The sequence below is a fragment of the Zerene cesonia genome, chromosome 26 (genome assembly GCF_012273895.1).
Source record: "Zerene cesonia ecotype Mississippi chromosome 26, Zerene_cesonia_1.1, whole genome shotgun sequence".
Lineage (NCBI taxonomy): Eukaryota > Metazoa > Arthropoda > Insecta > Lepidoptera > Pieridae > Zerene > Zerene cesonia.
In genome coordinates, this window is record NC_052127.1 from 6,193,934 (window position 1) to 6,209,130 (window position 15,197).

Sequence of the window (15,197 nt, forward strand, 5' to 3'; positions counted from 1 at the left end):
GTAATAAATGTTATTTGCAGTTAACAATTTTCTTTTTTCTTTATTACAATATTTATGGCAAGACTAGGTATTTAAACATATTTAAGCATTGCAACGATACTTGGATATTATAATATGCGATCCACGCAGTACTTAGAATGTCAATGACCTTGACGAATTTATCATATTCTTATGAATTTCAGTAACTGTTTGTTTTATTTTTTCTCACTCCATCACGCTTCAATACAAACGTTATATTTCTTCACATAGATTTTTAATTCTGTTGACTGTCCATGACGCTGAATCGATCCTATTCTTAACTGATTAGCATAGTACATTAAAAAATTAAAAATTTTATATCAAATCAGAATAGCAATTACAAAACCTTAGAGCTAATCGACTCTTCTCTCTAAACTACTACTTTCCGAATAATGGCGATTCAAAAGAGTTAATATAAATATGTGAATTGCAGGTAAAGTGGGTATAGTTAACAACCACGTGTGGTACGCTCCTTACTCTTCGGAATATGAAGACCTCACATACCTCGCGAGACAACTTGTAAGTATTTTCTTTTTCTTTTCCTAAAAAAAGTCTCAAAAAGTAGAGCAGATACATCACACTATCACACAAATATAATAAATGTGTTAGTTTGTTTGTTTGGATATTTGGATGTAGTTATATTGTTAGTGTATATTGTTTTGTGTCTTCCTAATGCACGCGTTCACTTAAAAATGCCTAAACGATCTTGGAAAAAACGCTTATAAACAATCTAACTTCACGAAGTTAAACCGAGCAAAGCTCGGTCATCCAGGTACTATATTAATTATCAACGTGCGTTTTACGTATCACATTTTTTTATCTGGAACCAAACGAAACGACTCAAACCGTCTAATTTTTCACCATTTTTTGTTCCCTTTTTTTGTTCTCATTAAACTAATAAATATACAGGGATTTATATACTCCCATCCCATATACTCGAAGACGGGAGGTTGGCCGCCCAGCGTTGAGGGTATTATAGCTAAGAATAGTGAGGAGGAAGGATACCCTACGTCTAGACTGCCCAAGTTTACAGCTGAAGAAATCGAATTTGTTAAAGGTAAGTAAAAAAGGTGCAGTTATTACGAAGTGCCTTTTTTTAAAGCGGACAGCAAAGCTGCGTTTCGCTTTAACTAATCAAGTCATTATTATGTTCTAAGAAACAATATTCAGTTTATATGATGATTACAATTATGTTATTCGAATATATAATATGCTTTTACCGAATCTTATATTGTTACTATTCTACTATTTCAATAACATCATGCCATTAATATATTTTTATAACGGAAAATTTGTCATACGATCAAGTGTTATTGTGTTATAATTGCGAATTTTAATACAACTTTTTTGGAAGATCCTACATAGTTCCAAGCTTCACATGCTATTCCTGTTTATAATTCATTTCCTAATCCAATTTTTTTCTAAATATTCTGATGAATAGTTACAGTTACAGTTTAGCTCATTCACGCTTCTCTAGAACCAGCGCAGTGCGTGTGAGTATTCTATGAGTAGTTGTCTATGTAGTTGTGCATCTGACCAACTTTCATTTGACCTTTATATGGACATGCCATTTCTACCGCTCTTTATATCAATATCAAGTGCTAGCCTGATACATCAGTACAGAAGGCGTATTATAACACAATCTACAATAACCGCCATTCAAATTAATTCTGTAGTTTTGCGAATAAACTTAATTATATATTTCATATTCCAGGTACCGCAGACTACTATGGTATGAACTTGTACACATCCCGTTTGGTCCGCGAAGCTAACAACAGCACCTTTTTCCTCTGGCCGACCAACGGGGACCTTGACTTAAACTTAGACCTGCTCGCGGATCCGAGCTGGGAAGTTGGCTTAGACTGGCTCGTGGTAAGTTTGAGTCGAATTTCCACCATGACCAAAAATAAAAGAGCATGTATGCATTATTTAATGTCAATTAAGATACAATTTACTTTGAAGTCTACTTTACGTAACGGTTTATTAATCTTGACTTTTAGTTCTAATTCATACACAAACGTGATTGCTTAACTAAGATTGAGATTTCTTAGTTGGAAATACTTGCTGCCATCAGTTGACCCTGTTTCTTTGCTTGCTCCGCTATACGAAAAAAAATGTAGCTGTGCTGTGTATACTTCAGATACATTTAATATCGAGCACATAACTCCAGGTCGTTTCTTTCACAACGAAATTTGAGGTTGCGTACAAAAAAGCATTAAAAGATATAAGATTATTTAAGTTTGTTCCGCCACTAACTAGTCATTCCAATATGGGGTGAAACGTGTCGCTACCACGTGGATCAGAATTTCTATCATATATGACCTTCTCAGATCCACCCCCCCGGTATCCGCGCCCAGTTGAATCTGATCAGAGAGGAATTCGGGGACGTGGAGATCATCGTCACGGAAAACGGCTTCTCTACCTCCAGCGACGAGCTGGATGACGTCACCAGGATACAGTACCTCCGGGACTATTTGGAGCAGGTCAGCTTCGTTTAAAAAAATACTATCTTACTGATATACTGATATTACCAAAATTGTCACTGTCACTTACATTTGTTATATTCCTTGAGGCTTCAGCTGAGCTTTGCTTCAGCTAGGTTTGCCTGATGGTAAGCGATCACAACCGCCCATGAACAATGGCAGGAGTGGTGCCTTAAAAGGATTAACGTCTGGAAAGAAATAGTAGGAAACGGAAACGAGCCTCTGGCTCCCGTACTCACTGTACGAAACAACGAGCATGTTACTATTTCACGCCCGTCTTCTCCGGGGTGTGGTACTTTCCCGGTATGTGCTGGTCCAATTCATGCAGAAGCGTGCTCGACTCCCGCATTAAAAATTTGGAAATGAAATGACGGCTTATGCCACGGTGAAACATCTCATTGCCACGGGAATTCCTTTTACCGTGCGGACGAAGTCGAGGATAACAGTCTGATGATTTTCATTACAGTAATTAACAATTTTTGAGTTTTAGTTCATAAATAATTATTCATTTTTACTAACAGATAAGGTGAACAGAACTTATCCAAAACCTTGAATCTGTTCGATATGTTACAAACATGACAACGATAACGCCAACGAGAAAAATACGAAAACATTAATAAAACACATTAAAACATATACATACGTATTGCAACATTTCTTTAATATCCATAAAAATATTTGAGGCTTTTTCTAATTTTGGATGTTTGATGTGACATTTGGAGGACATAAGACTGCGTCTATTAACAATGCATACTTTCTGCTATCGGATTTATTATTAATACTCTAGCGTATAGGTACTATATGTAATGTTAAATTTTTAATTTCAGGTGCTGTTAGCTATCACAGAGGACGGTGTGAATGTGACCGGGTACACCGCGTGGTCACTTCTCGACAACTTTGAGTGGAACAGCGGATATACGTAAGTGCCACCTGTGTTATTCTCTATTATATTCATACACTAATTTATATAATTACGTATAATATTCTTATTTTGTATTTAATTTTGATAATTTAGTATAGTTTTCGTTTGTTACGCAACTAACCTATATAAAACTAGTTGTGACTGAGGAAAACGCGATGTAACGGAAAATAGGTTTTAACTATGATATAATATATTTAATATACTATTCTGAATAAGGGGGAGTGATAGAATTTACAAGAATACAGTGTAATCACAGCTACATCTTCATAGCACACAACTCTTAGGAATACAATAATTTGTGACTTTATGGACTTAGTTGTGAATCAAAGTGCCAAATACCTGACCAATATTGTCTAACAACATAATAATTTCTTGTATGGAAAAGTGTTTGTTTTTATTTAATGATAAATGATATTTTGAACATGACAACAATGACACGAATGATTTTTTTCAGATCTAAATTCGGCCTTGTGCGGGTGAACTTCACGGACCCGTTTCGCTCGCGCACGCCTCGCGCGTCCGCAGAGTACTACGCTGACGTTATTCGCCATCATTCTCTTTAAAAAAGAACAAATAAACTCACGCTTTGAATTGAGAAACCTACGTTTGCGGAGTCAGTTGAAAACATACGTAAAAAATATACTTAGAACTAAATTAAAAAAAAAATTAAAATTGTAAAAAATCTTGAAAAAATACGAATAAAAATCGTTCTCACATGACGTGATCAAAGCTACGTTTCTGTGAGTTAAATTAAACTCATAAAAAGTTATTAGTATAGTAATTTCTTATTAACCTTTTTCTTGAGCTTGTATTGTACAAAAATTCAAATTTTATAGAAATTTTAGAAGTGATATCTACCGTTTTTGCTATTTTTTTACGAATTAAATGTTAAAGCACCCATCTTTAGTTTTATTTATTAAAATTTCATTTATATTATATAATCCAAATGCGTTATTAACTTATGACCATTTTTATTAATGTGGTTAGTTTATTTCTTACACCTTACATTTTTATTTTCATAATACTTGCTTTAAATATTTATCAGGCGTGGAAGGTGAGTGCGTCACCTTCTCGTATATATTTTTAATTATTTAGAAGGATTCTCTTTCATATTTTCTGTACATTTGTTTGTCTTTCACCGTGGCAATGGAGTGATTTTTTCATACCATTCTGATAGTTAGACATAGTTAAGAGGCTAGAGAGTGCTATAAGCTTTTTCTCTCATTCCTATGGGGATTCCTTTGATCAGACGGGCGAAGCTGAGGGAGGAAGGTTAGTTATGAATAAATAAAAAAAAACGACTTTAAATCCTAGCATCTACTTCGTACATATAGGAAATACATCTTAGTCATACAAAAACCGCATTGAAAATTAATTGAAATGTAAGATAGTGACAAATGACTCGAGCCTCCGACATCGGAATACGCAAGTATGGTACAATTTATGTTTGCGTCTGTTTTACGTAATCAAAACTAAGTAAAGTTTAATATACAATGTGGAATTTACTTTGTTATGACTAGAACATAAAAATCAATTTCATTTTCTTAGATAACAGCCAATATTTTACTTGAAAAACCGTACATCTCCAAAGAAAATTCCAGAACCGAAGAATTTCGGCGTAGGTCCAGTTTTAAATAGATATAAAAAATATTATACGTTACATTATCTCAACACCCCCCGTATTATTTTTGAGTGTTTGGATGAAAATTAAAGAAAAATCGAAGTCTTTGTTTTCTATATTGCATATCAGTATAAAATGTGTTTTGCAAGACGAGCTCTGGAGTAACCCTAAAGGAAAGCGCAAATGTGACCATCATAAACAGACCTGTCGGCGGACCGTCGAAGCCCAAAGAAAGGGGGAAAACGTGGGGCGAGACAAAAATATTTCCACACTGGATTTAGCAGTAATAAAAGCTTTTCCATTCCAGCTTCAAGATGTCATAGTAACCCTGGTCTGCTAGTATTCCATACAAAATACTTGTAAAAATAAAAACGAGTTACGTAATTGTAACCTAAGCTTAATAAAGCGTATAAAACACATTACTTAGAATTTTGAATACATTAAGACAGGTACCATTTGGTATATAGGTAGATCTACCATCAAGGCGGATTCAACATGAGGTCATACCGTATCTCGTATCCTTTTTTATAAATATGTCCATTGCGCTAGGTACTCTATTTAAACTGGTTATTTCACTCGCGAAAATATTTAACCGACGTTCTTTATGATAAGTTTTTTTAATAAAATGTTATTTGTAGGTCATCCATCATTTACATTTTTTTCTATCTACATAAGTTAATTGTAGATCTCAACACAACAACTTAATAATAAAAATGATGGAAATTTCCCAGCGGCGAATAATTACTGTGATGTATTAGCCTCTATCACGCGCGTCAATCTTTTATTTAAGATTCACAATAAATGTGAGGATTCCAAGCAACCTGGCACCAATACAAATATACCTAAACTTCCTAAATTACTCTTGTAATTTCGATATATTTTAATGAAAATAAAACTAATTAAATGTACCAATTTTAACGAAGTTTGTCGTTATCTGTCGAACTCAAACATCTCCAATACTAGTAGTTATATCGCTAGATTCATAATAAAACATGGAATAACATTGTATTGTCGCTAAGAAGTTCCCACGCCTGTAAGGTCAGTAATTAGAAATGAATTAAACTTCCGAGATATTGATGTGATAAAATATACACGATAACATCAATTACATGACATTTGTTATTGTATTTTGCATAATAACCATGATAATATAGCGTGGTACCCGGGTAAAATGCCTATATGCTAATCCAGGCTATAATCTATATCTTTACTTAATTTCATACAGATACGATAAGCTTTTTTCACGTAAAAGAGTAACAATCATCCATACATCCATCCATACACACCATCGCGTTTATAATATTAGTAGGATATAGAACACAAAAATATTCAAGAATAAATGTATATATTTCTAACTGTGGATTAAATTTATACTAATATATAAAGCGGAGGAGTTCGTTTGATTTTAGGAATTGCTGTTCTCATTTGTATGAAATTTGGTAAAGAGATAGTTTGAGACCCGTGAAAGGACATTGGATGTTTGAATTTTGGTTTTTGCATCTGTGTATCGCCACTAACATAGTCAAATCTGGAGGATAATTAATATTAAATAAAAAAAGCTTATTTGTATACAAAAATGCAGAGCAGAAAATTTCCTGTTACATCGTAGCTTCGTGGTTCCATGCAGGACGAAGTTCTCGCAAAGAATTATATAAAACTACTGGCACACAGTGTGTGTTACAGTTTGTGTAGGTGTGCTTGTAGAGCGCTGGTGTGGAGAGTTTGTGTTTAATTCTTTTCATAAACGTAAGTTTTATGTATTAAAAATAACATGTTAAATTTAACACAGATTAAAATTATAATTTTAATCTGGACATTACAGATCTAGAGTACATTATGTACACTTTTAGATTAGTTAAGCATTTCATAAGATAAAAATTTTATAAGAATTAAGAAAATAGTCAAAAGCAATAGGGGAATAAAATGCAAAAAATTACACGGTCAATAAAAATCTTTAATGAAAGTGGATAAATCACCGGCGCAATAAAGCAGGGATTTCAAAATATGTTTTGTGAAGAAAATGTATATAATATTGAATATGCTGCAATAAAAAAATTTAAAGCTAATTTAAAGCGTTCGTTCTTTTACATAAGGAAAAGGATGCACCATGACATTTCCTCTTATCGGAACTTTAATTCATATAAAATCGCGTATACCTTGACCCAAGTTCCTTGATGTAATCTTTAAATAAGCGAAGACATGCAATTAAAACCTTTTACTGATCAATAATATGAAGTTTAAGTAGAAACATAAAGTTTATCTGAAGATGACTTTGTGCAAAGATCGCTAAATATTTTTTGTAGTTTTAAGATCAACTAACTGACAATACGACAATAGACAGTTATACGTAAGGCTTCATGACTTAACTCCTAACTATTTATTTACGCTACAATTATTTGATGTTGAAAGAATCGTTATAATCGGCACAGCCGTTCCGGACATCAAATATCACAAATAGATTGACATAATTGATAATTTGATGCATAATAAGTTACTGTATTGATATATAAATTTTGTTGCAACTCAAAATTTCAGCTCTTCATCCTATTTCAAACTGCACACAGTGTGCAGACTTTATTATAATCGGTAGAGTAGTTTAGGAGTCCATCGCGGATAAACAAATTAACATGTAGGTAATTTATATGTTTTTGACATAATTAAAACATCGTTGTGTTTTGAACACTTTTTATGTAGGTTTAATGTCGTTATTTTTGTGTCGATTGATTTTCGATACATTAACCGAAAGCTAACTGATAAATATAGAGATAAAATGAAATTACACTTAATTAGCAAAGGAAATGGCTATGACGGTGTTTATTGCGGTTTAATGGTTTGTGAATTTTTAATTTGGCGCGAAAAGTGACGTTCGAAGTTCGTTATTGTTAACAACAAATTAAGTCGCCTGAAAATCGGCAGAACCTTACAAATAACAAAAAATCATAAAAATTGCTCCACCCAGTCAAATGCTACGAGTTCAAGTAACAAAGCCAAAAAAAGACGGTTAAATTGACAACTTCTTTTTAAGTTGAATAAAAATATGTAAAATTAACAGCATATCGAAATAAACTCATTTATCATAGGTGTTTTCACTTGGCTTAAATTATTTCTATTTCAGTAGCACCATGGATGTTGAAGATAATATATATGTGTGGTACAAAGTTGTACACGATGGCGTAAGTTGTGTGTGTGTGTGTGCTTCTGTGTGGCTCGTATAGAGACTTGTGTGATTTTTCGATGTTGTTTTATGAAATTGTGATTTTTTTTTGTTTGTTTTACATTTGCAAGAGTTTAGTTCATTGCACGCTGAGTCTATATATTGTTATATAATTTATTTAAAAAACATGTTCCTTTTCAGGTTGAGGAGGGAATAAAAAACATGGTACGTAAACTTGGCTGCATAAAATAGCTTAATTAAATCTTTTTTACTTTTGTCACTTACGTTCCTGGGGAGGTATCACCTCAGATTCTATAATCATCTATAACTGATTCCTTATTACGCAAATGAGCAAAACGTGCATTCCATCTAACAGAATCCACAAAACGTCATATCCCTGCTGGTCGCGTTCTTCTCGCTGTCATCAGCTCAACAGAAGGACCAAATAGTGGACTATATTGGCAAGGGCATCCAACGAGAGATCGTGGCGGCCAAGCTGCCCATCGTGGAAACCATAGCCACTGTTGGCTCTTCGCAATGTAAGTCTGACGATAAGTTCTTAAGGAGCTTTAGAATTTTTCAGTCTCTTCTTAGAAAAAATAACAAAAAATCTGACAACTGTCGTTGTCGAAGTGAGTCGGTCGGTGATTGCTATAGCGGCAACAGAAATGCGTCATCTCTGAGAACTTCTGCTCGGGTTCGATTCCCGATGAGACTCATAAAAAACAAATGTCTCGGTCTGGCAGGACAGAAGGCTAAACATCTACTTGTCCATAAGGAAAATCGATCAGTGAAACAAATGTATATAACTTGCTCCATACCTACACTACTACATGGGTCTACTTTTTCTACAGTTTACTTTCCTACAATCTCACTCTCGCTTAGTTCAATAAAGAGTATTAGGTATATAGGTAAGGGTTTCATAATTGACAGGCATCTCAGACTAAATATAAGGAAATTTTATACGTATTACTATATAAATATGCGCCAGTAAAGACCGATGTGAGTTTATTGTGTAGGTAAGCACGTAAAGAAATTAGTTGGTGTCTCGTACGAACAGCTGCAGGGTGAGAACGAGCCTGATTTAAATCAATTGAGGATATTTTATAAAAACAGGTAGGCTCATATGTGAATATATAATAATCTTAGTGTAATCCTACTAATCCTTCTTACTAATATTATAAATGCGAAAGTTCTTAAGGATGTGTGTGTGTAGTATTTTCTTGTGTTTGATTTCACGCGAGTATTATACATTTAGAAATTAAAAACTTTTTAAGGGATTTTAAACGCGATTTATTCATTTATTATTAACCCGACGTTTCGAACACTTTACAGCGACCGTGGTCACGGGGAGACCGCGTTTGAAATCCGTTAAAAAGTTCTTAATTTCTAAATAGGATGTGTGTGTGTGTTTGTTGCTCTTTCACGCAAAAGCTGCTGAACTGATTGCAATGAAATTTGGTACGTAGATAGCTGGACAACTGGAAAAACATATAGGCAACATTTTATCCCGATATTCCTACGGGATACAGACTTATGCGGATGAAACCGTGGGGCGCAGCTAGTATTATATAAATTTAACAATTATTTCAGACAGCCTTTTCCAGTGATACAGTAACTTTAAGACAAATGTTTTTAACTAATTTAACAAATATTTCAGACGGTCCGCTATAAACTTAAACATATCGGAAGCAGCTGGCTGGCTGCGGCAAGCGCGCCAATATGAACCGGATAACAGATTCATAATCTTTGTGCATGGATTCACAGATAATCCAACGAAAGATAGCTTTACGAACATTAGCTCATCTTTTTTGAAGAACAGTAAGTACACGTTATTCATAAATATTGTTTTAACTATGATTGAATAGAACATATTATTAATTGTCTTCTGTAATATGTGCAGATGTTTTTAATGCTAAAAACTTTTTCATAGTGTAAAATTTGAGTTTTTTAGAAATGTTTTCAGCCTATTATCAAGTACATATTTACTTGAAAAACTTGTTTATTTGTAGGTTTTTATAGGTATAAAAAACTGTAAATAATATAATAAATATCTAGCCCTCTACGGCTTTAGACCATTTCTTGGCATAGTGGTTACTGTAGAACGCGTGTAAGTACGACTGCGAGTCCTAGGTTCAAGCCGGATTTACTGGGAAAGAAATCAACTCAAAACGATGTTATGCATCAGCCGCGTCATTGCAAATTATTTAGTAATTAGCTTGAAATCGATTATATACTCGTAACTCGTAGTTCCATGAACAAAAACAAGAAAAATATTTTACCTTCATTTAGTTTGTTGCATAATATATTGAAATTTTATCAAAAACTACCAATTTCTAAAAACATGGTACAGAAGGAATAACTAACAATATAACGACATTTTTTATGTCTGTTTGTGTAAAGTGCAGGTCTGTTTAAGTAAACTGCGAAACTGCTACTCCGATTTTACTTGAAACCTAGACTAATTTAGGGGCTGAGACGTTATTCGACAAATTTTACAGTTATGTAGGCTATCGGACAACGTTTAATAGGCCATTATTGAAGAGATTTTGAACCTATAGCCTTTGTACTCTAAGTAAGTTTAACTATTTAATTTTTAGTTTTATAGCATTGAAATGCTTTATAAATGAGAAATTTTCCATAAGTTTAACTAGTTCAGTTCTAGGTAGGTGAGAGAAATTACATCTAAATCTATTATTTACACATCTAAGGTAAAAGGGTCATAATCGTCATCTAAGGCTTGTCCAGGCAGAACAGTATTTGGCGGATCAGCTAGTTAATATTGTACCGTGGCGATTACTGTGGTGGGATAACGGGTGGCCGAGAGGCTAGGCGTCGCTACGGTTTGGCAAAAGAACGCGGGTTCGAACACCTCTCGTGATCGAATTATCTCTATTCCTCATTTATAAAGCAAAAAAATTAAAATTCCTCATTTATAAAGCATTTCAATATAAAACTAAAAATTAAATTTATATTTAATATTTATTACGTTACAGATCATAACAGTGTATTGGCTCTGGACGGTAGTTCCCTGATCCGCTGGTTGTACCTGCGCTCCACCACGTACGTGCGCTTCATTGGCCGCTCGCTGGCTGAACTACTCGCTGTGCTGGTTGGTTGTGAGTATGAGAGAGAAAAAAGAGGAGAGAGAGATAGATTATATAATTAATTAATTAAAAAAAACAGTTTTAGTGTACTGAAAATTACAGTAGGGGAGCCCAAGAAGGGATATAGGGGTGTACTCAAGGTCGTCAGTAATATTAATATATTAGAGAAGATACTTTATAATATATACTTTGATAAGTTCCTCCAGAAATGAGCAGCTAATATCGATGGGTGCGCTCAGGAGTCCCGCTGAGAATTTAAAAAAATCGATGATTCCGTAAGGTTACACTCAAATCGTCAGAATTAGCGAAATATTTTATTTCTTAATATTTTATTACGTCGATTGAATGTATCGTACGTTCTAGAGGGATGATATTTATATACCTATGCTTTACCAGCGGACCGCTAAAGTACCATACGAATAATACTTTGAATAATAAACAAAAACAACATGACTGACTTTATTCTAATTAAATCAGAAATAGAAATTAATCATCCTCAAATTATTCACATAACTCAAAGCCATCTACATCTCATAATATACTAAGTAAAGCATATCAATCCGTGACCTAGAAGTGCTATAATTAAGTGTACTATATCAACAACATAGTAATTAGTGAGACTAATCGTCGATGCTATTTTAACTACTATAAATACCATCATATGAATTTTATAAGCATTTAATTTATTCAATTCCGGATATTTACAGCAAAGATGTCATTCAAACCACGTTTTTCTTATTAATAGAGGTTTAGAAATCCCGATCACCTTGTTCTTGAAGAGGCTTTTATACCATTAAACTGTTTACTGCTCATTTATTATTGAATTTATTATTGAACTCGTTTTTCATTGAATTAATTTTGCTTGTTTGGTTAATTTTTTCGGAAATTTTTAATCATCTTCGTATATAATTAAAATTAAAGAAAGAAAAAGATTAATTCTTTTTTCTTTTTTTTACACTCAACAAGTCATGCATACATATTTCGTTATAATCTAATTCAACCATTGAAACTATATTTTAACTATAGAACTTTATTTTCAGTCGGCCAGGATCCTTCTCAGATCCATATAATCGGCCACAGTCTCGGAGCTCACATCGCTGGCTTCACAGGCAAGACCTTCCAAGAGCTCACTCGCCGCAACCTCGGCCGGATATCCGGGTTGGATCCCGCGGGACCCTGCTTTAGCCATGTGGATCCTGAACTGAGACTGAAGCATACAGACGCTGACTTTGTAGATGTTATACATACGGATGCTGGCGTGTATGGGATAAAGGATGCTGTGGGTATGTGATGTGAATGATATCTATTGTTTTTGTCGTGGTTGAGTCGTACTAAAACAAATAAATGAAACATAATTTCTTCCCCTTTTTTACATTCAGTTCAAAATAAAATACAGTAATTAATAACTAGCAAAAAATAAAAAATACACTAATAAATAATTAGCTATAGAACCAACCTAGATTTATGTACCTATAGGTATTTTTATGCATTTTCATTTTAATTTTCGCTATGATAACGTACCATACGTTATCAGTTGCACACAATTGAACGGTGCCCACTCGTATATAAGAACAGCGCATCGTTTTAGAAAAGTCAATTATAACCAGGTGCCTGCGACATACAAAAGCTAAGCTTAGCGTATTGCTTTTTATTTTAATATGAACCCATCTTAAACTAGTTTAGTCCATTCGTTACTACGTTTGACGTGAGCATCATAGAGCACCCGGATGGAGACAAAAACACAGTAAAAAGCCAATAACATTACTTTTATTATTCTATTCTCATATGAATTACAAGCTCAACAGCCGGAGGCCTCAAAAAACCCGAATTTACTTTAAAACTAATTTAATAAAAAATAATTTTATCGCACAGCATGTCTGCACGCTGCAGACCGGAGTTCTCTAACAATATATTCGAAAAAATTGTATCAGTTTAGCATGAAGGCTCAAAGCAGAGCCGTATTTATGTATTAATGTTTACTCCCCAGGCCACGCGGACTACTTCCCCAACAGCGGCGCGATGCAGCCTGATTGCGTGCTGCAGACGTGCTCGCACTCCCGCGCATGGCTGCTCTATGGCGTATCTATATTATCTCCGGATTCCTTCCCAGCTGTTAGGTGTGCGGATTGGGATGCTTTTAAAAAGGGACAGTGTGAGAAGGAAATCAGGTATATATAGTTCTAAACACATGACACATAAGTCATAGTACATTGGTAGTGGCTTGATGTACGTATTACATTACGTCTACCTACTATCAGTTAAGAGCCAATGTTGGTGAGGGAATAAAAACTAAAGTCGTAAATTATATTGTTACACACAAAACAGTCTTTTATGATGTCTCGATTGATGGCGAATGTTCAAAAGTGAGAGATTGAGAATATACGTTGTTAGAAAATAAAATCTTTCCAGTAGCGCAGTGGTGGCTCGGTGGTAACGACCTCGGACTTAAAGCGAAGTCGTTTGTGACCGAGCGAACGTGTAACACCTAAATTGATTTTACAATCTATCCGTGCATTATTCACATCAAACTGCTCGAAACGGAGAAGGAAAAAGAGTGCGTAATGTGCCATCTGCCAACCCGCACTTAGCGTGATTGAATATGCCCTGAACCCACATAGAACCGTGTCCCTGAAGTGTGAACATATAACCGACTGTTAATGATGAATCCTTTCAAACAACTTCGCTATAAATGTATAATATAATATCCACGTTCAAACAATTACATTTCAGTTACATGGGCTACCCAGCTAAGCCAGGCACCAGGGGACAATATTATCTCCAAACTGGAGACAAGTTTCCATACAGTTTGGGCAAGGACGGCCTGCGGTATGTGAATAATGAAGGCATCGTTCAGAGTATTGGAAATATTTTCGGATGATAACCATTTAGTTAGAACTCAGTTTTTTATTGTTTACAGGCCGTTACTGAGGTTCAATTCAAAATAACTATGAGATTTGCATTCTTTTATTTGGATATATTTTAACAAAGAAGTGACAGTATTGTATAATTTCAATCTTGCGCATCGTAGAAACACTATGATATTATTTATGTAATAGAGTATAATGTTTTAGCCTTTCAGTAAACTATACGTCGATTTTTTTAGTCATTATGTGGGAAAATATAGGGATAGGTTTAAATTTTATTAATAATTTATTTCTCTGTCTGTTTAGTCTGTAATTATTTCGTATAAAAACCACTGGACCGATTTCCAAAAATTCTTTCATTATTAGAAAGCTGCAACTTCATTGAGTGACTTAATGGTCGTATGGAACAACGGGATAAGCCGGGCGTATCTCTAGTTTTGTGATAAATTATTGATGTAAATAAAACTCTTGTTTCGAGTGTAGTGCAACCCAGTTATAAATTATTTTTTTTATACCTATAATAATATATTAAATAGCTAAGCCTGTTGATTCTAGGCAAAAAATAAGAGTAATATAAAAAGTGTGATTGCCGAGCCAATTTTAGTTCTAAGTGAGATTGAAATAAAACACATTTTAAAACAAAGCATATTTTATTGTATTCATTATATTACTTCTTCTCAATATAAAATCCGGAGTTGGGGACTCTTAGAAAAATAAACATCTTTAATAAATATAAAGACAACACAAGTTACACATTTGAGCAGTTGAGGAGAAGAAATTATAACTTGAGCCCATTTCTATCCTTGTGACGTGATTTAAATCGGTTTTTATTGTTATTTTATTATTATTGAAAGTTGCACAATTTATTTCTTCGTTATAATAAAATATATAACATGCATACAACATTGAAAAATTACCACTTATATTGAAAATACTAACAGGATTATGTTAGTATTTTCTTGTGTTTGGTTTCACGCGAATATTATATCATATATAATCTCCCCGTGACCACGCTCGCTGTAAAGTGT

General features: G+C 34.0%; 2 protein-coding genes across 2 annotated transcripts in view; both read left to right on the top strand.

Moving 5' to 3' along the window:
* Nucleotides 1-4,298, top strand: part of LOC119837211 (myrosinase 1-like) — a 9,765-nt gene extending 5,467 nt beyond the window's left edge. Inside the window, exons 6-11 of the mRNA XM_038362737.1 lie at nucleotides 452-537; nucleotides 928-1,075; nucleotides 1,733-1,890; nucleotides 2,349-2,501; nucleotides 3,329-3,420; nucleotides 3,878-4,298. Coding sequence (XP_038218665.1) covers nucleotides 452-537; nucleotides 928-1,075; nucleotides 1,733-1,890; nucleotides 2,349-2,501; nucleotides 3,329-3,420; nucleotides 3,878-3,986 — 746 coding nt within the window. The 3' untranslated portion in view covers nucleotides 3,987-4,298. The remainder of the gene's footprint in view (nucleotides 1-451; nucleotides 538-927; nucleotides 1,076-1,732; nucleotides 1,891-2,348; nucleotides 2,502-3,328; nucleotides 3,421-3,877) is intronic.
* Nucleotides 4,299-6,675: 2,377 nt separating this feature from the next.
* On the top strand, nucleotides 6,676-14,649 carry LOC119837117 (pancreatic triacylglycerol lipase-like). Its single transcript, XM_038362622.1, has 9 exons — nucleotides 6,676-6,790; nucleotides 8,400-8,423; nucleotides 8,575-8,737; nucleotides 9,218-9,314; nucleotides 9,859-10,019; nucleotides 11,195-11,317; nucleotides 12,346-12,588; nucleotides 13,293-13,473; nucleotides 14,036-14,649. Exons 2-9 carry the CDS (start codon nucleotides 8,421-8,423, stop codon nucleotides 14,181-14,183), a joined length of 1,119 nt encoding a protein of 372 aa, XP_038218550.1. The 5' UTR covers nucleotides 6,676-6,790; nucleotides 8,400-8,420; the 3' UTR covers nucleotides 14,184-14,649.
* Nucleotides 14,650-15,197: the final 548 nt, after the last annotated feature.